Genomic DNA, 26,781 nt, shown 5'->3' with positions numbered 1-26,781 from the left:
TGGAGCTTGCAGGCTCTGTGGGCCTTATGAGCAGAGCTGTCTGGCCAGGACTGGGTTGGATTTAGCCCTGAACTCTAAAAGAAACAGATGTAAGGCCAAAAAGTGTGCACTGAACAACCAAAGGTGTCCCCAGACCTACTGAAATGAGATTATATCTTATTTTTAATGAGAAGGACACTCCCCTAAGAATTGAAGAGCAATGTGAACATGCTCCAACATCCCGAGACCTTCACCAAAGCCAAAAGCAGAGGCAGCATGTTTGTGAGCACAAAGTAAATTGCACAATGTGAGGTACCTGAGTTGAGACTTGTACAGTCATTAAGCCACATCCGTGAGTTTGTTTAAAACACATCAGCCCCTGACTATGAAGATTCATCAGCACAAGAAAAAATAAAAATAACAACACATGGTTCTCTTTCTTACTGTGTTGAACTTTAACTCCTTGCTGTTGTTCAGGCGGTGGCAGTTTCTAGTGCTCTTGGGTAATGCCAAGAATCTCAGCATGGCCCAGGAGGGACTGTCCTTGTCCCTGTGCCTGTCACATGTTGTGGGCCAATGTTAACAGTGGGGTGAGTCCCACACATAACTAAGTGGCCATCTACTGACTCTCATGGCTGCTGTTTTGGAACAAGACTTCATATTTGTCTCCCTGGATTCAAAGGGCTGAGTGAGGTCTGGATCAGCACCGTGCGGCCTTGCCCTGAGAGCATCTCTCTGTTGATGAGCAAAACACTGCTTTGCTCCTCAGGCCATCTGACATCCCTTGGGGCAGAATGCAGGTATTTCCAAAGCACCTGCCATGAAAACCCCTCTGCAGCCTAAGCAGGGCAGGCAATTGGCTCAGCCCTCCTGGGCAGAGGAGTCAGCTATTTGCAGCACAGCAGCACAAGCCCCTGACGCAGACAGCTACCCTAGATAGGAGCTTCCTGGTGCAGGGCAAAGTAGATCACAGTAACATGATATGGGATAGAGGAATCGATCAGAGCAAATGCTGTGACTTTGACTCCAGTGATGGGAAGAGCAGTTTTTCCTTCCACACCACTCCTACCTTCTATATTCCCAGCATGCCCAATGCTTCAAACTTCACACTTTTTGTGGGGTTGGAATAAGAGCCCTAAGTGTCCTTTCCAACATAAACAATCTTACAACTTACAGGAATAGAACATGATTTGGAATCTGTCTGGATAAGAAGAAACAGCAGGTAGCTGGGAAGAAATCAAACACCTCCTAGGCAAGAACAAAGTGCTTGGCAAATAGGTTGGCTTTTTAGTCTGGCTCACTGCACAGAAGGAAAAGAGTATTTTAGTGAAATGTATGCAAACACACAGAAAAATCTGGTGTTGTGATGCTACAGAGGGGAACAAGGCAGGGTTCAACACGCACATCAAATCACATCCCAATTTTTGCTGATCATCTTGACTTGGTCAGATATTTAAAGTCGGAGTTAAAAGCAAACAAACAGAGAATAAATCTGAAATAACTTTACTGAAAAAATATTCCATAGAAGTCAGTGGCAAAGGCACCCAGGTGTGATACAGTAACACTACAGGCAGGCTCCTTACACATCTCCCTGCACAACTGGAGGCTCATTCACTTCAGAACAGCCACTGTCTCCACGCATACAGGTTTCCAGTGCTTTGTGAAGCATCCTGTCACATCAGTGAGCTTCATTACAGCGCAGGGGGCAGAGTACCTTTGTTTTAATAACATCAGCTATAACTCTCATTTTTTTCCTAAGAGAGCTACAGAAGGCCTTGCTGGACTGTTGGGAATGCTGTTGGTAACACAAGGCATCATTCCCATCCATCCCAGCTCATTCAAAACTCTGATTGAAAGCACGTAGCAAAATGCTTTGTCAATTAAAAAATATCTTTAAGAAAACCAGTATAAAAAGAATATCAAAATATTTACCACAAACAATCAAAAAGTGACGGTGCCATTTCCCCTTAATACACAATATTATTATTAAATGACATTACATTAGAAATTCACACTACAGTACATGACATGAAGCACCCTGCAGCAGAAGCCCCACTCAGTGCCTGGGCAGAGCTTCAAGGCAGACCAGCAGTTCCCATTTTGTTCTGCTGTCTCTGCAGCGGCTGTCAAGAACTTGGCCATGGCAGAGTTAGGAGAAGAAGCTGCACAATGGCAAACCAGATGTTTGTTAAATCAGTGTCACCACTTCCCAAAAGAAGAAAAAACACAGAACTTTTGAATAAAAGGATATTATGTATTACATGTTGCTGGAGTCATCAATGAGATGATACATTTTTGGCTGTATTTCTGTGCCAGTTTATTTGCACTTCTTCCAGTGAGTTTCCGTCTAATAAGAACATATAGCTGAGCCACAGGAGCAATCAAAACCACATTGGCTTATTTTGCTTCATCACAAACACTGGAAGATTGACAGACACAGAGTTGTCAGCCTGCTGTCTGGAAGTAACTGACATCAATTCTTCCTCAATTCAATTTTCAGAAACCTGGGAGGTGTTAACACAGACGAGCAATCATTACCTTACCCTCCACCCAGGAGGAAGGTTTAATGCCCCTGCTGCCTACACACACAGCTATGTAGAAAAGGAGCAGAATACCCTGGGAATAAATAAATGAAACTCACTCTGTTTGGTGATGTTACCTTTCCAAATAACTCAGGAAGAACTTAGTAACTCTGCATAATCCTGGAGAACGGCAAGAGTGGGCTTCTCACTAAGGATGTACATATCAAATTCTCTGAAAATGGTAGTAACCCATTCAGACATTGTTAGCATAGGTGGCTTTTTTCGTTATGGAGGATTTTTGTTTGCTTTCCTTAAGAGAGAGCCGGCAGCAGCCAGAGCCCCACCCTGCACAAAGCGTACAAAGTTATCTCCAGCTAGAGGCCCTAGAGCATAAAGCCCTTTCTCCTGAGTACATTCATAAGTGAACGGGTCAATATCTATGGGATTCCTCTTGGGATTGACTAGTTGGTCACTGTCCATTGCCAAGTCAATTCCATTATTTGGCAGAAAGGAGAGGTTGGGATTTGAACCGGTTAGAACAAGAGCCATGGAAATTTTATAAGCTTTCTGGCAGCCATTCTTGTCTTGAAGGATACACTTCTTGTCCTTGCCAAAAGATAGTACATTGTGCTCAGGTAGGCTAACATAGCACTCATAGGGCCCAGCACAAGCAGCTGACTGTTCTTTCATCATCTGATGGACTTTGTGGTATTCAGGGTACATCATTTTGGGTAGCTGGTTAAAAATAAGACCTGGATCACTGACTCGTCTCCGAAAAACATGAATTACTGGAATACTGCAGTGGTGAGCAAAAAGGATCGCATCAGCGGCTGTCAAACCGGCACCTACAATCAAAACTGGATCTGATGTGATACCAATACTGTTGTTTTTCACTGCTTCCTCTAGGGCAGAGAGCTGGTGATGGACATAGGAAAGGTTCTCTCCCTTGACCCTGAGCCAAGTCGGACTATCATACGTTCCTGTAGCTAAGACTACATTCTCTGCATAGACAGTGAAGGGCTCCTTGTCACCTCTGACAGTTTTGACAAATCCATCCACCTGAAAGACCTCCATACTCCCCTCACTGAAGTTCCAGAGCGAGTCACTCTTCTGTAGATCTTCCTGTGCGTGGTTGGAGATGCTCTTTGCACTCACTTTCCTCACAGAGTTTACAACAGTCCCACATCTAAAGTTCTTCTGCAGTCCTTTCTTCATCACATAATGCTGGTAGTATTGAGCAATGTCTTCTGCTGTGGCTCTATGGTTTCTGAGGCCCCTGCAATATATTACAAAGGTCAAGCAGCAGTTAAGTAAGAGCCTGGAATTTCTCACTTCTTCTACTGATTGTATCCTAGAACCATCTAATCTGTCACTACCACAGGAGGCTTATCAATTTTCCCTGACTTCAGCTAAGTTATTCCCAGCATACAGAGCTAGTAATCAGATTTGGAGGCTGTTGGGCAGAGGAAAATTTTTAATACAAATCCCAGCCCTAAGAACATGGTTACTCATTCATGCTTTTCTTTCATATATCTCACTGCTATCCCACTTTCAATAACTAGACTCTAAGGCTTCAACTGTTACAGAGTAGAAGCATCTGAGATACTGTGGAGTAGCTCAGATTATTATATTCATCATTAGGATCAGTAGCAGTAGCCATAGAAGTCAGATGGTTCAGAAGAACTCATACTCTGAACATTGCCCCAGTGAGTATTTAGAAGGACATATTGCAACCAGCACTCCAGCTTCAACTGGAATCACTTAAAGCAGGATGGACTTTTGATGGAGAGAATGACCTTTCTCTCAGAAGAATCATCCATTACAGATAGGCAGCTGCATTCAAGAAGTTCAGCCCACTCCAGGTTCCCAAATAGCCTCTGGATGCTTGCAAAAAATCAGACCATAAGTATCTCACCTTTTCTTTTGCTTTAGCCAGTCTTTGAACTGGAGATCTGGGAGTCCCATCCATTCCCCTCTGCTCAGGGTAATCATAGAGCCCTCAATAGACTGGAACAAGAAACAGTTAAAGGGCTTTCAGTTATTTAATGTAAGAAGTGAAGTGTAACTCAAGTTTCAGTATATCTCACAAGATGAGAAGCCAGTGATTTCATGTGATGCACTGGCATGGATGAAGTCATCCATTTTCTCCAAAAAGAACTGGATTAACTGGAAATATAAATGCCAGTCCTGTTCACCCCTTTTAAGCTCTTTCACCTCTTCATACATGCAAAATCAAGCATGGTTGAGCAGCATATTGGAGCACCTTTAACTTTCCAGTCAATGCATTTGGCTGTAACATACAGATCTAAGCAGTTAGGCTTCCGTTCACATACATGCCAGGCACCTCCTGGAGGGTTCTTGCCAAGGACCAGGTGGGGGATGGCTCTGTCAGTCTCATGCTTCCAAGTGAGCACAGATTCTGCACTCACACCAAAGTCTGTATCAGGTCGCAGAAGGGTATCAAACAGAAGAGCCACAGGGCTATTGGATCTTCCCTCTAAACCTTCAGACAGATACTCCAAATCCTAAAGAGAGATAGATCAGATGCTCAGAACATGTGTCCTGCCAGGCAGCAGGCTGTTTATAACTGCTGTACTTCCAGGCAGTGTTTTTGGAGTTTTGTGAAGTTCATTTAATTGTACACGGCCTCTGTTACTGTCTGAGAACTTTCTTGAGGATTTTAGCAAGGGATTTCACACAAGGGAAATTTGGACAACTAGAATGCTTTGCTTAAGACTCATTCTGTCTGAGTACTTCCTACACACTCTGAAAATTCAGATGAATTCATCACTTATAATAAACCCCCAGAGCGCTTCATTATGTTAATAAACTAACAGTTTCTGCTAAGAAAGTAATTTGTCTTTACACAAACCTGGTCCAAAATGGACACATCTGCTGCCTCTTCTAGTTTACTCTGAAGAATGGGATGAGGATGAAGAGAGTGTCTTTTGAAGTAAGGGGTATAGCCCGACAGCAAATATGAGAGACAGATTCCGGAAGGCCCATTCCCTGAAGAGACACAATGGAGATTTTGTTTACTCCTGCAGACAGCACAGCCCTTTAAGAAACGCTTTAAGTATCCTGACCAAACCAAAGGTTAAGATACACACTTTAGACACAGGAGAAGACTTTGTATTTTCAAGCTACCAGTAACCTATCAGACACAGCTAGGGAAGTCTTTCTGCCCTCATGTACCTCCTTCTGCTCCCCAGCACCATCTGAAGCCTGAAGTCTCTGGCCTGCTGACAAACTCAGTCACTGCTCATCAGCTTTAAAGATCTGGAAACCGGTCACCTACTGGAATCAGCTCCAGTCCGTACTGCAGGCAATGTGTTAAGGAAAAAAGTCTGCTATGCCAAGAGTGCCTCAGAATGTAGCACTTCTGACAGATTGCTGGATAGCTGACCTCCTTGTGCAGACAGTGGAAAGACTGCAACTGCATAGTCCAGCAAGAGCAGCCTGTGGAAACTTTTCACATGGCCATTCTCCAGCATGTTTAATATTTCACAGCACCTGCATGACGAGCTGTCAGCCTCTCTGGCTCACAGCTGCTCACTGCGAAGTGACTAACCAGCATTACATAATGCAGTGATGATGGAGGGGAGGGAAGCTGAAGTGACACAGCAGCCTGCAGCAGGTCATGTTGACACAGTGCCCGTGCTCTGCATGTGAACCACTTGAGCAAAGGCCACTTCTCCAGGCACCAGAAATGGGGAGGCTCAGGCTAACAGCGAGCTGAGTTGTGCAAAGAGCTATGCCTGCCACAACTGGGGCCAAAGTCTGCTGCAGGTCAATGTTTGGAATATTCCACTCCCAGGAAAGTTATCCAGAAATTAAAAGCAAACTAAACTCCAGCTATGATAGAGCATTACACATTTCAGCTTGGTCCTAGAAGGACCCCGAGACAAATTTAAGCACTCAAGTGCACAACACTTGAGTATGCATGTGTAGAATTTACTCTCTGAACCATAGCTAAGTTGGATATAGACGGTCATAAGCACAGCTCATGGTGTCTCACACAGGAGAAGGTGTCCATGTCACCACTTGTTCACCTTGCATTACACACCTTCCCACTCACAAGAGGTACAATACAGTTACTACATAGCCTGTTTTTAAAACCTGATGACAAACAGCAGCTTCTTACCGTTCTGTTCAATTTTGTATAAAATCAGTATACATCCCAAGAGATTCATCATGCATTTAAAAAAAAAAAACAACCAACAACTTTAACAGCATTTGTAGCACTTCCTAAACAAGTAATGGGAAACAAAATAAAAAGAAAATATGCATATATACAAACCTCCCACTCAATCCCTAAATCAAGCACTACTAATCAACTTTCTATGAAGTAATTACCTTACAGTGGGTCAGGTAGAACAGGGTTCCAAACCCTTCTTAAACACCTAACAAACAGAACAGCATGCCCAAATAAACACAAGACCAAAAGTTTATCAAATTTGTTATAAGAAAATAATAATAAAGAAGTGCTATTGAATACCTGGTTCCCTACTTCTTACCACTAAGATTTGGTTCTGCAGGAAGCTTGGCTGTCAGAGCAGAGAGCCAGAAATGATGGCCAGGGATTTCTGGTTTGACTACCAATACAAGGAACAAAAGCTGAAGACAAGAAGTCCAAAGCAGTAATGGCACTGGAGAACGTAAGAGAAAGCTTACCTATGATCACCACAGGAATTGGCTTGGACCCACTCTTGTTTTGGTGCCTGCCAAATGCTGAATACATTTCCCTGTCTGGAAGCATTTAGGCCCAGGAGCCAACCTGTTAAAACAGAGGAGTTCTGAAACGTTTCTGCTTGATGAAAAACTGTGACTGTCTCTAGACCACAGCAGAGAGCTGATCCAAAGTGTTATCCTTGCACTGCACACCATCACACTACGTTTCCACCCTCAGGACAGGCCTACTTATCTTTTCCCCTTCTTAGAAAGGAAAGGACGATTCCTAGATTATATCTAGAGAAAGGAGAGGACTCTTATCTCTCTCTCACATGGCTTTCAGTTCCTTCAGGACAGCTGGTGATGTCAGTAATGCTCTGAGTGCAGTACCTGACATATTGCAGCCTGTCGATGAAAACTTCAGTTCTGCCTCTACTCTGTGGAAAAGGACTATTATCATGACCCTCATTCATCACCAGTGTTTTTCACTTCTTACAGTTGCACATGCATTTACTAGGAAGTCCCTTGGCTGCAGTTTCAAACATGAGCTGCTCCACTGTGAGAGAACTCTTTGAGAAGTGGCTGGTTCCTGAACCTGTGGATGCCCTCCTAATTCATTTTCCAGAAGAGTTTCAGGTTTGAGAAAGTTGAGAAGTTTAAACAAAATATGCAGCAATATTATCTTGGAGGCTAAGTTGTCATGAGAGTGGAATGTGCAAAACATCTGATTTTGTTATGAAAGTACTCACTGGATAGGGAATCAAAGGTTTGGGTGTTTTTTTTTTGTGTGTGTGGTTTTTTTTTTTTTTTTTTTTTGTTTTTTTGTTTTTTTTTTTTGATGTTAAATAACCATTTTTAGACTATGCTGTCTCTAGTCCAGGAAAGACAGAAGTTACTTTTACTACGGTAAAATGGAGACTTTCAAAGTTCAGCAAAAGCTTTTGTGTTATCCTCCAGAGGATAAAAAGCCTTTGAAAACATTACTCTCATTTGGAAAGTTAAAACAAAATCCACTGAATGGCAGGACTCTGTTCAGCAGGCATGCTCTCCACACCCCTTCCAAGCACAGCAAGATTTCTGGCAAGTGCACTGCAGGCTCCCATAAGGTCTGGCACATCACTGCCTTTGACATAAGCACTGCAGCAGATGCCATCCTACAAGCGCAATGTTCCCCTTTAAGCCCAAGATTTACGTCACCAGCAACTACTTGAATGCAGTGAGGCCCCAGTGACTGAGCAGCCAGGAAGCCACTGCTAAGTTTAGGATTTGAAGAATCCCAGGCTTCAGGAGAAGACGAGTGCATTCACCTGCAAGGATGTGACAGTTCTGGCAAGCAACAGGACATGACCATCCCTGGGCTAGAGTGAGAGCTATTCCAAGAGGATTGGCTTCATCCAAGTATAGAGAAGAATGTAGAACTAGCAGCTTTGTTCAAAGTTTAGCATCACAGTTTAATAACACCTACTTACTTACTGCCTACTACCACCTCACTATTAATTTAAGACATTCTTTTGCATTTTGTTTGAACCACTTAAAAGACATAATAGCCATCCCTTCAAGTAATTTCTAGCTTTAAGGAGAGTTGGAAACTCCAGTTCTCAGCTTAGCTGTAGGTAGATGTATATACTACAGAAGATGAAATTTTCCATATGTTGCATCCATATGGCATGCGCATCCATCCCTTGAGGCACAACTATTCCCACCCCAGGAGCACACCTAACTGGCCCAGCATTTCCCCAGCCTTTTGGGTAGGGCTTGTCACATGAACCAAAACCTGTGAATACACCACCAGATAATTCTCTACCACAAAGCTCCAAAGTCAAAACTAGGAGAAGCCAGCACCCATGGTGATCTGAGGCATCAAAGGGAAAGGACAGTGGTGCAAGCAGTAAGATGCTCACTTAAATCCCAGCACTTATCTGGCAGAGGTTTGTTTCTTCTCCATGGTAAGAACTAATTACCTCTCTGTGGCTGCACTAAATAAGACAAGTTCTTATTTTTTCCTAACATCTCTTCTCTCTGTGAAACTACTGGGAATCTGAAAGTGGGAAACAAAAGCTCTGGAAGGCTTCTGCTCCTCAGCAGTCTGCAGCAGCACACATAGGAAGACTGCGTGCACTCTGCACCCAGTGGTAATCCAGCAACATCTGTGTGATATTTGCTGGAAGCAAGGCTGCTGAACCAACCCAGCTCAGTACACAGCAATGGAGCCAGCAGGAGCTGGAAGGAGCCTGATAGCTTGTCATGCTGCTCTGTGCTAGAGCTTTTCTGGGAGAGCCTGAACAGGACAAAAAAGGCACAGGACGTTGGTCTGGCAGCCTTGTTTGCTGTAGGGGAAAGTTGCTTGGCTCCCAGCCACTGCTCTGTGCCACTCTACCGCACCCCAAATGCAGCACAAAGCCAGCAGCCTCGGGCTTGGTGATAATTCCTCACGTCATCCTCCTCTTCTGTTCCCTATCTTTTGCGCACATGAAAAAGGAGCATTTGCTGGAATCAAACTAAACCTTAATGACTAAATGAGCACAATTATTATTTTGATGAAATTCCTAGATCAATCCATATGCACGACCATTTTTAGCCATAGTTTTATTCAAGATGTGAATCTTTGTTAGGGTTCACAAAACCCTATTAAGACCATTGCAGTGTAACATCTTCTGTTGCCTGAAGTTTTTATGCTGGACAATTCTAGCAGCACAGGATTAACTATCAGATTTGCTTCTATTTATCCTACCATTTAGAAATGTCTTATCCACATTCTAAAGCTACCATTTCTATAATTTATAGTTAATAAATCTCCTGCTTAATGCAAAATGCTGTACCTGTTGACAGCTACTCTCATCCTATAGGCTACATGGTTGACTTTGGGGGGCAAAACTGCTCAGGGTATTACAGACTTTTTTTGTTCAAATGTTACTTGTAATGGCATGGAAAGTTAAATGTGTTTTTTTGTTTGTTTGTTTTAATTATTTTATGCACAGTTTCATAGCTAGGGGACCGCATACACACCTCAGCAGTGCAACAGATGAAAATCTGTTCTTGTAGAAACTATTGGACCCACAGGACACTGAAGTTCATGTGAACTCTATAAAGCTTGAGCTGCACAGGAGCTTCAAACATTCAGTCAGTTTAGTGACACTTATCACTACTCAGGCTCCTGCTGCAGGCTTCTTACTTTAAATGAGTATTTTTCCTCCTCTCCATCTGGGAGAAGGCTGCAAGCTCCAGAGTTCATCTCCTTGCTGCTTCCAACGCATTCCAGCGTTGATGTGATGTTACATAATTGCTCAGTCTTGGGAAAGCGCCCAGCTCATCCTGGACCAAACTCTGCATACCTTCCTGACACAGACTTGAGCCTAGAGGGACTGGAACTTGAGTGGAGCCCGTGGTAGCTCCAGGGCAGCTCTCAGGCTGTACGACTGAAACAGATTTTAAGTGAGCAAAAGAAAAAGCAAAGGCAATGGAACTAAGTCCTCTGTAGCAGAAATAAAAGGTCAAGTTAAATCAGTTTGCTGCAAGCAGTTCTCCTTACAGCATCCGTGGGACTTTTGCTCAAGTAAGGACCACGAAGAATGGCCTGTACAATACAGGGAAAGCTTAAAAGAACAGTACAATCAGTATATAAACAACGGAAGAGACTAGAAATGCTGCTGTGATACTCAGGTTGAAACAAGAATGTATCAAAGAAATACAACAGCTTCCTTCACCTTCATTTCTTCATCAACTCATCCATTTCATCAACAGCTGTTTAAGTTCTTCAGTGTTTTTAAGAAACAGAAATCCCAATGCTTTTTGCATTTTGTACTTTCCTGGTAACCCTTAAGTTTTACACTTTCCCACAACTTTTAGGAATTCCTTCCCCCACTTGCGCTCTTGCACAGAAGGCTAGTTAGCTCACAAACATAATGGAAACCCTTGGAAAGAATCAGATTTATAGTACACAAAAATAGCATATTTTCCTAGAAACACCCCTGTGACAGTCAGAAAGCAGCAGTACAACAAGCAGGGCACTTACAGCCTTCTTACCTTTACCTGCAGGTCTAGTGAGAAGCAAGCTCTGGATGGAAATGCCCGTCAAGCTAGAAAGCCAACCAAAGTACAAGCCTTAACACTGCCTCTGCTCTAAGACAGCTGTTTAAATATAGTAGGCTACTGGCACTAAATGAGAGGTGGAGCTGCAATGAATGGAGGAGGAGCAAGGAAAATACTTATAAGCATGAGTCAGCAGGAATATTGCCCTTCCCAGCTTGTGAATGAATGGTTCTGAGTAACTTTCCTTTCTTTAGTGATGTTCAGCTGACTATGACTTCAGCAAAGGCAGGTTTATAGGAGCTGTGTATGGCAGAAGAAGAAATCTGCTCGTTTTTAACCCTCAGGGCAAATTAAATTCTGACATTTTAATACAATGTAATGCTTCTTGTGGCAGAACTAGATTTTTCCTCTGTATCAAAAAGAGCATTAAAAAAAAAAGGGCTAACTGTAGGTATTAGAGTTATAGGATACCATTGTATGCTTTAGAACTGCTGATCTTTTTGGCCACAAATGGCAAGGGAACTTTTGATGACTTTCCTCCTACTTTGGACAGTATCTGTGGTTTCAGTTTCACCTTCCGTTAAGAAGCAGTTCATACACATGGAGACAATGTATATGAGAACTGCTGAGTGCACTGTCAGACAGGATTCTGCTATGTGTGAGAAGTGTGAAGTCACCCAGAGCCACCAATACCAACTCACATGAGTCAAGTTCAAGAGGAGTAAATCACACAGTATTCAAATGCCTTGCTCTATTTCTTCTACTTTCCCCTATTTTCTCTAGTATTTAATGTTATAATAATGTTACAATACACTTCACCTGTCAGACAGTTCCTAAGTAGCAGCCATCCTCCCTGTAAGATTTTGGTGGAATTATCCTGTATTCAACCAAGGTATCTTCATTAGCATCTCTGGGAAACCATATACTATCAGTTTCCTGCCAACCATAGTTTCCCACATGGCTGTTGGTCTTATTTTTTTGTTCTGAATTCCACGAGAGGAAGAAAGACAGCTGCTGACAGGACCGCTGCTCATCAGTGGCTCTTAAATCAGGAGTCACTGCTTAGCTCTACACAGTATTAAGGCTATATCACTTCGCAGAATTCAAAATTCAATCTGCATTCAACATGTATTGAGCTTGGTAATAATCAAGTACAGACATATGAGAGTTTATTCAACAGAAGAGTATCTCCCAGACCTCTTCTATGCAGAGATCCCTGATCTGAATTTTTATTTCTGATGTAATCATTTGAATTAAACTCCTTACTTCAAAGATTTTTTCTTTCAATAATGTAGTATAAAAGATGAAAACAACTCTTGAGCAAATTCTATGCTCTTAATATCCACATCAAAGTATGATGCTGTGTGATGTATTTTGATTATACCAGAATCACGTTTTTGACAAATACAAAGCCATTGTTCCACATCAATTTTAACTAACACTGACTCCTCTCATAATCCAACTCCGTAAATAAGTATGCTGGACTGAGGGGATTTTCTTTGTTTCTTTTTCCTTAAGGTCTCTTTCAAGTTGTCTGGGCCTTTGTCCAAGGTAGCACTTCCACAGTACCATTAAGTAACTCTCATGCTGATATTTTTTTACATGAGCAAAGGCTTTTATACACACAACCCAGCCATATGTTTATTGGCAGATAACAAACGTGATCAGTATCAGTCCAGACAAATTAAATTGCCAGAGAAATTAAGGCATTTGTTAGGATAGGTGACTTAACAACTGTCCTGTTATTAATGTTTTCAAAAGGTATCTTCAATATATTGCCGTATTGCATGTCAAAAGTTTCAGAACAAACATGTTTTAGTCAGTACTTGCTCATAGCATAGATGCAATAGGAAATCATTCAATGGCTTGACAGGCTTTATAAGCAGTAAAATCAGGAATACTTATGTGTGCACATCTGCAGAAAAATAATTGACCTCTGCATACAAGATGAGATGCTCTCTTTGTTTCCCACTAGGTTTAGAAAAACTGCTAGAAAGTCCAGGATGTCTTTCCAAAATCAGTCTGTGTAATCTGCACTTCCACTGGCAGCCAGCCTTTGATCTACAAAGGTATGCTATATTTTCTTCCTTACTCATTGTAAGCAGTATCATTCAGATTAATACGTGCCCAGGAAGTAAGTTCGTATGTAGGTCTCCAGCATGACTTTGCATTATCTCTGTTCATAGCTGTCTATGAGCATGCATTCAACAAGCAGTCCCAGCTCCCTTCTATGCACAAACTGACAAACACACTATGCAGCCTCTTTAGAGGGCTTCAGATTTTTCTAGGAAGAAACCCTTCCAGCAGTCCATAGATGCCTGCACTAAGGTATCTGGCAATGCTCTCAGCTCAGCACCGAGGACTCCACATCTTTGTGTCATGTGGGACAAGTAGACTTATCTGGCAAATAGAAGATCAAAGCTAATTTTGTATGGGCTTCTCATTCTCCCTCTTCCAAAAATAATACAGTAACTTGTAGCCTCTAACAAACAATCCAGAAAAAATACTAATCCAGATTAAAACATGAAATGATCTGGCCAAAGCAATATAATATTTATGTTACAATTTGTGAAAAGTTTCTTAAATTAAAGTTGGGTTTTTTTGAAATGAAGACCCATAACATTACAAACTGCCCTCAGATAACATAAAGAATCAATTCTACCTTCATTTGAACAGGCAGAAACATTGAGGTAGAGGGCTACATTGGCTTCCACATCAGCGAGCCTTCCACATACTGCAACAGTAGTAAGGTAAACAATTCCTCATCAGTGTGCTGAGGGGAATTCAAAACACACTGTATCACACTTCAGTCCTGGCCCAAGAAGGTTTGTGGCTGGGACAGGGACAGCCTTCACTGGGAGCTGCTCACTTCACCTTCAAGTCATACCCTACAGTTCACAGTACTGCCAATCCTGGGTGCATTTGTTGCCAAGGTCTGTTTGTTTTCCTTTTGGGCAGCTATGATACAGTTCCCAGAAGAAGTCAATATCACCTTAGACCAGGGTAAAATGCAAAGAACATGCCAAAAAGCATGAGCAGACCTGTAATGCTGTTCTTTTTGCACCTGTTGCAAAGGTTTTCCTTGTTATCAAGTGACTTAACATCTCATGTCACCAAGAACCTATGCCTACCCACACCCTACAGGTGAAACCTGTCAGATGGCCCTGCTTCTGCTGCCTTCTGCTTTGCGGGAGCAGAAGGAACAATGCTTCCCCAGTATCAGAATGTGTTGCTCGTCCCTCTGATCCTGACAGCTGGTGGCAGGACGTGTGTCTCAGAACCTCTAGCACCACCCTCCCCCCTCTGGCCAGATGTAAGGTGCCAGGTTATCACAGCAAACTACATTGTTTTGCACCTTAGAACTTCATGTTCTGCTGGTTTTCAGTAATCACAGGAACACTCCCAGTGCGATCCTCTGGGTCACAACAGTGCTTTGATGCTTTCATGTTTCTTTAAATTACAGTTAAAAAAAAAAAACATTAAATTTTGCATGTCTTCTATTTAGGGGAGCTTTCTAAGTGCTTCAGTACTTCCCACCAGCCTCTCCATTGCAGATGAGGCAAAGCCTTGCATAAATATTAAAACACTTGACCAGGTGTTTCAGTTCTTTGTGATCTCCAGGAAGTATCTGAAATCCAGTTTAACTCCTGCTGCCAAAATGATCTCCACTTTTACAGTGGAAAGTTTTCACCTACAAAACTCTACGTTAACTTACTCACCAAAACTAAAACCTACATATTTAATGATGATAAATGGTGTCATATTGATACTCAAACATTTTACTTTTTTTTTTTAGATTCAGCCAAACTAAACCCACATTTGACACCAGCAACACAATCTAGACCTCATTTTGCAAGGAAAAAAAAATAATCCAGCAGGATGTTCCCTGAAGATGTCCTGGTAATCTATCAGAAGGGGCAGGCTGTGGCCACATCGTCTCTGACAACAGCTGGATCTCTGAAGTGCAGTTTTGCTGGATGACTTGGGTAAGGAAGCCATGGGGAAGCCAGAGGACTGCTGGGATTGACCAAAAAACACCCACCAGCTTAGGCAACTGTGCAACGGGAGACCCAGTTCTTCTTGTGATTTCCTACATGTGTTTGTGCATTCACATGGCATCCTCTAAAGAAAAATTTGACCTGGAGCTTGTGCCCTAGTTTCCTGTGCCCTTGACATGCCATATCTGTCCTGCTATATGCTTTTTTTTGCAGTATTTAGGCAGTTGGGTCCAAGAGGAGAGAAATAAAAGTTCACTCTATTCACCTGTTATTCAAAAGGACATTGACCTCTCAGTCAGATAAATGATTGAAATGGTTCTGTCTAGTGCCCTTGAAAATTGTTTGAGGAAAATAAAGATCAAAACCTTGTATTTTGCTGGAACTATTCTAAAAATAATGAGTTTTATGTTTTTTTCCCCCGCCCTCAGCTTGAAGTCATTATCTCCCTATCTGTTCTCAGAGGGTGATCTTCTTCAAGCCACTAGGGCAAGCCAGTCTTCAGTGTCCATTGGCATCTTCCACTTCCACCAATGCTCTTGAAATCTGTTCATCTGTTAAGAAATAAACTTGGGGAAGTGAGAATTGATCATACCATTCATACCACTACGGAGCTTCACTGTCTGCATTCACGCAGCTGTACCTTCAGCAACTGCAATCAAACCTTGTTTGGGCACTCTAGCGCTCGCTGAGAGCAACCTTTACCCAAGCTAACTAAGGGAGCAGTAATAGAGAATGTTAGCAGAGATCTAGCTACGCTGTACAAGCTACCTGAAGATATTCCTAGCCTGTACAAGACACCCCACTGTTCTGTGAAATAGCAGTGAGTAGTTCACAGAAATAGAAAGAGTCCATGTACAGAAGCGATGTGCTGGATGGCTACTCGTGTGTTTCCCCTAGGCAAGCTTTAGAGAGAGGCCAGGGTCACTGTCTTCTCCCCAGATCGCAGTGTATGGTGACAACAACCAAGTCCAGTATGCATTCTACCTCCCAGCATATAGGCTTCCTTTCAAAAAATGTAGGCTGTGAAGAGGCGCAGTCCTTCAGCTTAAGGGATGTGGCCATCCGTGCTCGTTGGGACCAGGCCTCTCCTGAATCGCTGTTCCTCAGTACAACAAGCAGAGGAAAGCTCAGCTCCCATGCACTGCACTCAGAATTCTGATGATCTCAAGATGGATGAGGTTTAGGGAAAAGGTAAACACATGCACTTTCACTCCAAACAAACAGCAGCTATGACCTGGTCAAAGATTAAACTGCAAATGAAGCTGGTAGGAAATTTTCCTCTTATCTTAACGTCAGTATATTCATAAACATTTACAAGAGTGCAGGATGAGAGGATGGGCTGAAGACAGCCTTTAATTTCTGCTATAGTCAGTGTTCAGCTATGTGCTCTCTATGCTGGTAGATGGCAACAAATAGTGGAGTATAATTGCTGCTGCATTACATTATGATGTGCCAGACTGAGCAGCCTGGAAAGCACACACCCAAAGCACAAAATACTCCGTAGAAGGTAACATTCCTGCTTTCCTAACAAGAAAAACTAACAAAGAACCCTTGAAACAAGAGCCTCTGAGCACTGGATGTATTTTCTGTATGTTTTCTCTCAAGGCAAAAACAATGAATATCAAACACAAACAGGCAATTCTAAACTGGAAAATGAGTAAGTAGTACAAGGAGCTGAAATAGCCAACACAGTAGACTTCTTCAAAGAAAAACAAGCATTTCTGCAGCAGAAACACACCAGTTTTGCCCATGGAGGATGAGCAAAGGACTGTGCTAGTTAACCCACTACTTGCTTAGTTGGAGGGCTGACATTCATCATCCTCAGAACAGCTGATACTGGCTGTGAGAGGTGGATGCTGGTCAAATCCAGTTCACTAATTCTGATGTACCTGACTGCAGCGGTTTATTTCCCCTGTAACTTTTTAAAAGTCTGTAGGAAATTTTAAGAGATTTTAGCAGCAAGTCTCTTCCTTCAAACAGAGCTCAAAGGCAAACTGAAAGATCAGCTCAAGTAATACTTCCAAAATAAGTTCCTTAGGGCCCAATTTCCCTCTCACGAGAGCACTAGTTGCTGCAGTGTTGACTGCTAGGTGTGAAAGTTAAAGTCCGTTGGAACTGCTCTGCATAAAACTGGACAAACCGGTATCTTTTCCAGAGAGAATCTTATCACTTAGTCACAGTATAACAGTAATGCATTAAAGTATAACAAAAATATTTCATAGGTCAAGGCTTCCCATCTGTAACTGTCACCTAAACTAGTTTAAGGAGGCTGAAACATGAGAGGAGCTGCCCTCTGCTGTAAGATAGCACGTGCTGTTTTGCAGTACCTGGATGTATTCTGGAGTCACAGTGGATGTGAAATATCTTCTATGAACTCTGAATTGGCACAGGGAATTTACAGTAGAAAGGCAGGATGACTGCACAAGAATAAAGCTATCCAGTAATGAATGTATTTGTGTCAGAAATGCCTGGTAGTCTGTGCAATTCCACATTTATTTGTTAGTTGTCCATTTTCACTCACAGCAGAGCTCAAAACTGAGCATAGTTCAATGAAAAGCAATAATGCAAGGCTTCTGTGGTGAGAATTATCCATTCAGCATCGAGCAGAATAAGTACCACGATGTCCTGAATATCTCATTCAAATTGTTTTCTTAGGAATGTCAATGAAGGTCTTTTCCTGGCTCTTCTTCCAAAGCTATTTCACTAAAATTTACATTCCTGCTTCACATGCAATTTTTTGCTCTTGGTCTGCTTTTTGCGGGTCTTGCCTTTATAAACCAAATAGCTATTTCTAGACTAGTGATGAGAGACTCCAGATTAGTTCTACATCCTTACCAATAATGATCACACAGAACAAACACATTTATGATTCACTTGTGTTTTTGGCAGCTGTCAGACTGACTGCATGCCCCAATTTTTCTGCTTGTCTACACAGAAACTGCAGGCATGAGAAGGAGGATGCACTTCTGATTCTCAGAAGTCAGTATTTGTCTGGATTGAAAATGATAAATTGGAATCATCGAATAAAACCTCTACCAAAAGAGCCTGATGACTGCATGGGTATCCAACCTTCGGAATACCTGAGCTGCACTGAATGAATATAAAATATATAATATAGTTAACACAAATAAGTAATAACACTTTTTTTTCCCCTTTAAATTAAAACATAAAAAAAGAAGGCGACATGAACACAAAGCTAATGGGATATTTGATCTTGTTTTTGTTAAACTAATGCATCAGTCTGGTTTGATGGAAGTGGTTGCAATTCTTGATGAGTTCTCAAGGTGCTCACTATTTATCTAATTTTTCTCTTTCTGAGCTTCATCCTTGAAAAGAGTTGTTCACAAATGTACATACTGCCCAAGAGCGATGGTGCAAATAAGGTGGGATTGTGAAACAAAGCATGTTTCTCTCTGGTAAGATTGGTCGTATGGAAGTCTAGTAGAGAGACATGGTCACACTTTTCTTTGAGTTGAATGTCTATTGCAACTCTATACATTCCATTTGAAAATTTGCAGGCAATGTATTTACTTATATTTATAATATATTTACAATACATAAAACTGTAAATATATTTATATTTATTTATTCTGACTTATTCTCAAGACATAAACTGTTCCATACCTTCTATCAACCTGGTTTGTCTCCTCTAGACCTCTCCCTTTTTTCATATCCTGGCATGAGAGAAGGAGTGCAGCACAGAGTTCTCTATGCGCAGATGAGCTGTATAGTTATGCAGCAGCCTTCTGGTTTGTCTCCCATCTTTTCCTAGCACTGGATTTTCTTTGCTGCTAACAAGCACTGAGCTGATGCTTTCACAGGTCTATCTCAGATGACCTTGGATTCAAGTTCAAGCTAGCTCTGGCTGAGCTTCCTCATCTGGACTTGTGCCATAGTGTAAGACAACACACAGGAATTGGGCAAAAGCGTGATAATGCAGAAGCATTGCACAGTTTGTTTTTCAGACCAATGCAGTCATCCACGTGCCTGAAAAAAAGCTGAGTGGAAAGCCTTGAAGACTTTCTGAATGCTTCTTTTCACAAAGAAACCTCAGTAAAATTGAAGGGCTAGTGTGTGGGAGGAAACATGTTCTCACCTGGTACATCACGAGGGGGGTGACCTTCAGTAAACACAGCACAGAAACACAGAGAGATCATGTTGCACTCCATACCTTAGCCAGATCTCGATCTGCTCTTATTCTCTCAACTGGAAAAAAGTATATACAAGAAGAGCTTATGCAAGGTCACTCCTAGGATTGCATAAGAAATGGCTGCTATTTATGCATATTTGAAAGAGATGGAGTACATACACACCCTGAGCTTGCCTGAAAAAGACAGAGGATTTTAAGCAGCACCAAGGTAACATACATGACCTCCAAAGTACTTCCCACCATTATTACAACTGGTAAACGTTGCCAAGGATGTTGAGCCTGGGAGAGCCAACTGCTAAATGTGTCTGCTTCAGTACACTTTGCATGCGGGCTTCCTGGGAAAGCAGCCCTTCCTGATGACCTTTCTTCTGAGTTTTACTTCTCCATTTCAGGCTAGCAATGCCAACTAAGTCACTGTGGCACTATTTCACCCTCCATCTGTTGTCTCTTAGCCAACCTTCCCTTGTGGTCTACATTATATCTGCATTCTTCTTCCCTGCAGTCTTTCCCTACCTTTTTCTCACTCCTATAAAACCCACTGAGCTACATTAAAAGCCTTTCTGCTTGTGACCATGGAAAAAAAGGCAGAAAGCATTTTTATATATAACTCTCAGTAACAAAAATGAGCCATGTGGCACTTCTCAACTTGTTTGTGTTTGATGTCTTCAATAGCTGTAACACAAGCCTTAATTCCTAGATTTTTTTTTGCCCAGTTTACAATTAAAAATCATGCAAAGCAACATGCTTTCTTTCTAAAAGGAATTTTCATTTTTGTATATAATTTAGCAAAAACACTACCATTAGTGCATGTACATGCCTGACACTTTAACTGTTCAATTCAGCCTATGGATATCAAGCACAGCTATTTCAGAAAGTTAAAAATTGCACTTAAGCAGCTTTGCAAAGTAACAAGAACTTTCACTATCAATCTTGAAAGGTTACCCTGAATTTCTTTTCTGTCTTAAGGATTTTAATTTAAATTCAGGTGTAAGTGTGATTACAAAAGAACGCATGTCTGAGGGTAGGCATGTGATCATGTGCTTCTGCTAAGGAGTGGTTTTGCTGCAATGCTCAGTACAAAGAATATCCTCAAGTGCATTGCTGAATCAAAACTTCACGTCAGGTCAAATGTTGGAGTCTGTCAGTGTCACATAGGTTTGACTCTCAGATGAATGCTTGTAAAAAAACCTTTATCACTGTGTAATAGGACAATATAGGAACAATCTATGAGAATGTGTTCCTGCATCTTTGTAGCCCCCTTACTTTTCAGTTTCATGTCTCTCCAGGACATCGCGATTCTCCCCAGGAGCCTCTACTGAAAATTTGCATATTTTTTCCATATGTGAGTATTTATTTCCTAATATACCTGTGGATAAGTAAATCGAGCAGTCTATTGGAGCAAATTGGTTGAACTTAGTGTTAAAACTATTTGCATGCTGCATTTATTCCAGAGGCATGTTTGGCCCACTGGTTCTGATCTTATCTTTACTCTGTACCAAGAAATGACTTCCATGAACTTTAGTAGGTCATCCTGTTAAACATCTATCCACTCTCTCCCACTCTTCCTAACCATCCAGAAATAATAATTAACTGAATGTGCTGGGAAGTGGGTGGTGACTTCACTATCCAACTCTTGCTATGTATTTCAGATGACTTATACATTGCAGCTATGCTAGGGGTTTTTTCCACTACGGAAGTCCCTACTCAGACTTACCAAATGATTTTTCACTATTCTTTATTTCTTTGGTGAAGAAGCAATATACATTTTTAAATCTGTAAAAGCAGGCTTTTGTGCGTAGGTGTGACCCCATCAAAAGTAGCATGCCATGAAGCAGAGAGCTTATGTCTATGACTGTTGGGAAATGGAACAACTGAGTCAGGCAGAACTCCATGCCAAACCTCTTCTGCTTTATATCAACTCCAATCCTTTAAAGATTCTGACAAAGTCTTTGGAAATCTGCTGCTCAATAACATACTTTGGGAATAGTACTGATATATTCAGCAGAGCAGAGAAGATATTTCTAGCAGCTTGCAACAAAGTATTTTGCACTGTGACAGAGTGCATAGCACAGGGCAACAGGTTCACTGGTTGCAGCTGGCAGAAACAGAAAAAGAGCCTTAAGGGAGGTAAAGCCAAATCCTGTTGATCAGATGCAGCAGCTCTTTGGAGGAAACTTGCTGGCCTCAGCTGCAACCAGCTTCAGCTGGCGGCGGGATGTGTCACATCACACATCCTACCCTGCTGGGCATTGCTTGTAAGGAACCTCTTTAAAAGACTGGGAATATAGATCACAGCATACTGCATTGACTCTTGGGAAGTCAGCAGGTTCCCTACATCCATCCGACTTAAAAACAAAACCTAGCAGCTTTGTTTATTTAAACGCCTCAAAAATGTTGTTTTGAAAGAGGCTCAAAACCCACATGAAGACTAACATGTTAAAACGAGCCTGAAATTCAGGTTTAAGAGTTTTATTATAACAAAAGCTCCTATTAGGTATCCGGAAGGAGCGAGTTCTTTCTGGCTGAGTAGCTGAGTATCCATGAAGGATGGAGGGAAGTTCTGCAGCCATTGTACCAAGAGATCACTGCCAGGATTGTAGACAGCCATAGCCAGCTAGTCCCTTGCCTTCACAAGTACATTTTTCATGAAAACTAGGTTGTTTTTCATCTTCATTTAACTTCATTTAGAGTTGAGCAAGGCAGTTGTCTGGGGAAAAACCAAACATTTTTTCAGCTTGTAAATCTGATAATACAAAAAACAGATCATACAAGTTAATTACCCAGCTCAATCTCCTCATCTGAAACACCAAGGAGAATGAGGTTGTTGGTGGGAGAAGGTGCCTGCCAGCATTCCTGAAAACTTACTTTTGGAACATCTGTTTTGTTTTTAAGGGAGGTCTGGACCAAACTACGTTGCAGTAAATGGAAAGGCCTAATGACACAAAGATAAGCATCCCAATTAATTTCAAGGTCATTTAGAACAGTCTTCCTATATAATTATTTTATTTTGATGCTTGTAATGTAAGAAAAGACACCAAGAAAATAATCTGAAGGGCTTTGGAAGAAACCTGGCAAAGAGGATGTCAATCAAACTAGCATCAGATCACTCCCTTTCTAGTAGGCCTTTGTATTTCCTAGAATACATTTGCTGTAAGTATGGAAAAATACAATTAATACTAAATTATAAGTGAGTATGTAAGTCTTTTCTAGAGCTCTGAGCTGATCCAATCTCCTTGCATTCTACTTCTAACACAGAAAAGCCCAGAAGCTTGTCCTCCAATTCATGTCTGTAAATAAAACACAATTAACACCGATGTCTAAGAAAAGAAGGATAGCCTGTGGCTCTGTGGGCTGCACATCTTGCTCCATTTCTTTGGGATGTGTTTGTTTTTGGGCCAATCGCTACACCAACGGCATCTACTTAGAGAACTGAGAGGAGATGTGAAGCTACTCAAACAGTAATTACCCAACCCTATGTGACGCAATTAATTTGTGAGTATTAAATGTTTGTGCAAAACACTGAGTTAATAATTGTAAACAGATTCTAGAAATCATATCGTGCTGTTGTATTTGTTGCAGCTTCCTTTCTCACTGATACCTGCAGGGCTGGCAACCCCTGAAGTTCCAGGAGACTTATAAGTCCATGTTAACCTTTCAGCTCTGGGGCTTTAGATCACTCTCATTCATGCTGACAAGGCCAGCATGCTGCCCTTACCCACAGTGACAAGGCCATGTCGCTTGTCTCACTTCCTCCTCCCTGTCTCATCTTAACAGTCCACCACCAAGTTCATTTACCTTTACCCTTATTCTAATTATGCCATTCAGATTGTTTTATTAGACCTCAAAATACCAAGCAGTGTCTGAAAAATCCTTTTCCTATTATAAGCCAGCTTTTAACTTCATGTCATACACAGTGATCAAACAGGGAGTGTGCAGATGGAAGTCTCATTGTCATGGCTAAGTGACAACCAGCTATTTCCGACAATTCACTTTTCAAAACTTGTTCAAGATGACTCTCATATGAAGCTCAGCTGCAAGAAGTACAGAACTCAGACAATAGCACCCACAGGCTCACAGCAAGTTCAATAGTAAACAATGAGTTCCAAAAAGGATTAAAAAAAGCTTTCACTCTTGTCATGGATGAACTCTATTGCATACTTTGTTTATAGCTCCCTGGATGTTCTCTATTCACTGTCCAGTAGTCCTAAAAGCACTGTGTTTGGCAAATGGTGACAATACCACAGTCGCCTTGTAGTGGCAGACAGAGCTTTGACTCGCTCATACTGTGTCTCTCAGAGCACTTTTCAGCTATGCCTAGATATTAGAAGTGTTAACATAAATGTAGGATTTGATTTTTAAAAGCAATGGGTAGAAAGATTTAGAAGTTTTGCATCTTAACACAATCATTCATTGAATAAAATTTTCATTTCCCAATCTTTCTCTTGAAAGTGGGAAAGATACAGTAGAATAACAGAACACAGTTATCTGAAACCACGCTCACTTTGTTAACAGCAGCATGACCTGAGGGATGAAAAGCAGTTCACATATTCGGGTAATCTCCAGACTTCAGTGACTTCTGGTTACTCACTTGAGCTCTCAGAACTTCTCCTCTGATTGTAGTTACATTGCATGGGCATGGAATATTTTTCAAAGCATGTTTGTACAGTGTTGAGAAGAATCAGATTGCAATCCCTTTTAGAACTTCAAAAGCTAATACAAACAGTTCAAACAAATCATTTCTAAAGACGTGTAATGATTAACATCTGACTTTTCATCACATAATTAGAGGCCTTCTTTTCCAAATACATAAGTATACTTTTCATGATTTTGGATGACTAATCCAAAAATCCCAGCACTTGGTATATTAACGTCAGAATATAATTTGAACATATTCCAGTATTACATTTCCATAGTTTCCTGAGGGCTTTTAAAGTTATATACAGTGACATTTGTATTGAATCAATACGATTTATTACTTTACATAAAAAATACCACCTAGTCTTTCTGTGGGCATTTCATGGTCATCTCTAAACCAAGCACAGTTCTTGTGAGCTCCAGCCAACACACTCAGAAAACTCCTGGCCACACATCTGTATTAAGTGGCCCACAGCCATACCTCCTGGAGCTTCACAGCAGGACTGACCTGCCAAATTTAGATGGAGATGTCCAAGGAAAACAGCTTAACAAGCATTAAGGTGAAGAAGGTCTGACTGAGAGTATGCAGTGTGACTACCATTAGAGGGACTGTTCCTGGAGATACAGGGCTCTGCTCCAAATCAGGTCTGAATACACTGAAAAAACATCCCAGGCAGCACATTATGTGTGATGTAGTATGCTTTCCTGGACAGTAATACAGAGCAGATTGCACCAGGATGCTGAAGTGCCATCATGAGGAAGGTCAGCTACTGAGCAACACCAGCAGCTGAACAAATTCACACTGAGGTGGCTCTATACCTGTAAGAAGTACTTTCCACATACAAGGCACTAAATAGACTTTGCTTCTGAAATAATTATATATACTATATATACATATATTGTTATATATACACACTGTACAGCTATTATATAGCTGTAAGTAACAATGATGGAATGAATCCTCTGCCAGCACTCCCCCCATCACTCTGTTCACAAGAGAAGAGGTTTTGAAGACATTATACAGTCAACTCCAGACCACGCAGCATAAGCCAAGAGGAGATAGGATAAAACCTGCCTAATGAAATCACGAGTTGCTCTTTTTCCAACATAGTCTTATACCAAGGTTGTTGTTTTTTTTTTTTTAACAGTATCCAAACATATGTCATTATGGTGAACTGCATTGTCATTTGGGTCAGAAGTTTTCATTTAGATACTTCGTAGATGTGTTCTCTTCTGAGATCCTGAAGTGCACGTGCTTCTTCCCATATTTGAAGTGCAAATCCATGTTGTGAGTTAAAGTACTTTCTTTTTGGGAAGCAACAAAATACAAGAGAACTCCAACAGACTCTTGGTGGCACAGCACACCATGCTGCCAACACTGGCTGCAGCAGTTCCTGCAGAAGGCAGATAGGAAGGCACACTATTATTGCACAGCTAACAAATACCAGCATGCATTGTCTAACAGGAACATCATCTGACCTTAGACTTTCATATATCTAATGAGATGTGCTTTAAGACAAAGGGAAACCTCCTAATTACTCTTGTCTCAGGAACACAAAATTAAAAGCTACACATTGCAAAAAAGAAAGTTCCAGAAAAAAAATATATATATTTTTCCATTTTACTTAACTCATTTACTTTTCCCTACTACAAGACAGAGCTTACAGAAACCTTATAACATTCCACTTCCAATCTAGAAACTGTCCATTTAGCTGATATCAGCACTGTTTACGCATAATGATAAGGCATAATGTTCTGATTTCCAGATATATAAACCACAGGTTATTCCAAAGATAACTGATTCATTTACTCTTGATCCTATGGCAATATATTAAAAAGATCCATGCGTGTTTTACATTACAGCACTTCAGGATTAGCTCTTTCACTTCTAAACCACTAGAAATACTTTGCCTTTTAAAAGCATAAGAACAAAGACCCAACCAGGAAATTTAATCACAAAGCTCTAATTTCAGAGATTATGCCCTTGCTGACATTATGTACCTGTATATTTGCACCCTATTTAGTGTAACTGACTGTTATGTTACACAAACACTGTTCCCTGAAGCTTGACTTCAACTCTTGCGAGTTCCCACTTTGGCAGCTCCACAGAAAAGGATTATGCATGCAAGATGCCTGCTATTAGCCAGAGAGCTGAAGCAAATATGCAAAGAGAAACACACAGGAGAAGTATATAAAAAACTAATTCAAGAAATATCCAAAAAATTTGTTTTAATTAATGCTTATATTTAAAAATCAAGTCAGCATTGCATTTAAAGTGAAAAAAATGTCATGAAAAGGAACAAATTTCTTTCTTGTTCAGAGAATTAAATCTCATCACACAGGTTTAGACTTTGAACAACCTTAAAATCTCAACACAAAGACCATTAGTATACGCTGCTTTCCACTGTTTAACCCACAAAGCCATGATGTAATTGAGGACAGAGCTCTCACACAGTGGCTGGATGACACAAACTGTAAGCAGCATTAACAGCTCAGTTGTTCTGTTCCTTTTCCTACCTCTCATTGCTCATACTACCCACTCTCTGCACTCAGTTGCATCAATGCACTGTGGGGACAATCAATTAGAATTAGGATCAAAACCCATGTGATAAAGAAAAAACAGTTTTAAATGCCAGAAAAACAGACATCTTCCCCAAGCCAATTTTCCTTGCCTGCAATTTGCTTTGCCTTTTGGCTCCAATAACAGTATAGAGTCATCATAGCATGAACTAGGTTCTTACATTACTTTTTATCTCATGATTTATGTTTTATCATTTCCTATCTGATTAAGAATGAC

At 41.1% G+C, this 26,781-nt stretch overlaps 1 protein-coding gene across 2 annotated transcripts; it reads right to left on the bottom strand.

Annotated features, from left to right (window-relative positions):
* Nucleotides 1-1,466: 1,466 nt before the first annotated feature.
* Nucleotides 1,467-11,351, bottom strand: OSGIN1 (oxidative stress induced growth inhibitor 1). Of its 2 annotated transcripts, none has more exons than XM_010717945.4 (6): nt 11,196-11,351; nt 7,176-7,278; nt 5,374-5,510; nt 4,835-5,026; nt 4,417-4,508; nt 1,467-3,777 (listed from the first exon to the last, which is right to left on the bottom strand). In XM_010717945.4, the coding sequence occupies exons 2-6, from the start codon at nt 7,258-7,260 to the stop codon at nt 2,787-2,789; spliced, it is 1,497 nt and encodes a 498-aa protein (XP_010716247.1). In that variant the 5' UTR covers nt 7,261-7,278; nt 11,196-11,351; the 3' UTR covers nt 1,467-2,786. The 2 variants fall into 2 exon arrangements, with proteins under 2 accessions (XP_010716247.1, XP_085091398.1); XM_085235272.1 differs by having other exon boundaries at nt 11,202-11,286.
* Between the last annotated feature and the right edge of the window lie 15,430 nt (nt 11,352-26,781).

This window comes from Meleagris gallopavo, chromosome 13, assembly GCF_905368555.1.
Source record: "Meleagris gallopavo chromosome 13, MGAL_WU_HG_1.1, whole genome shotgun sequence".
Lineage (NCBI taxonomy): Eukaryota > Metazoa > Chordata > Aves > Galliformes > Phasianidae > Meleagris > Meleagris gallopavo.
The sequence above is the reverse complement of the archived record's forward strand: the minus strand, read 5'-3'. Positions and strand labels throughout refer to the sequence as shown.

Coding starts and splice junctions, on each gene's coding strand:
- OSGIN1 (XM_010717945.4), bottom strand. CDS start 7,260: ATGCTTCCAGACAGGGAAATGTATTCAGCATTTGGCAGGCACCAAAAC. Junction 5,027..5,373: donor ATGTGTCCATTTTGGACCAG/GTTTGTGTAAAG, acceptor ATCTCTCTTTAG/GATTTGGAGTATCTGTCTGA. Junction 4,509..4,834: donor CTCCAGGAGGTGCCTGGCAT/GTATGTGAACGG, acceptor TTCTTGTTCCAG/TCTATTGAGGGCTCTATGAT.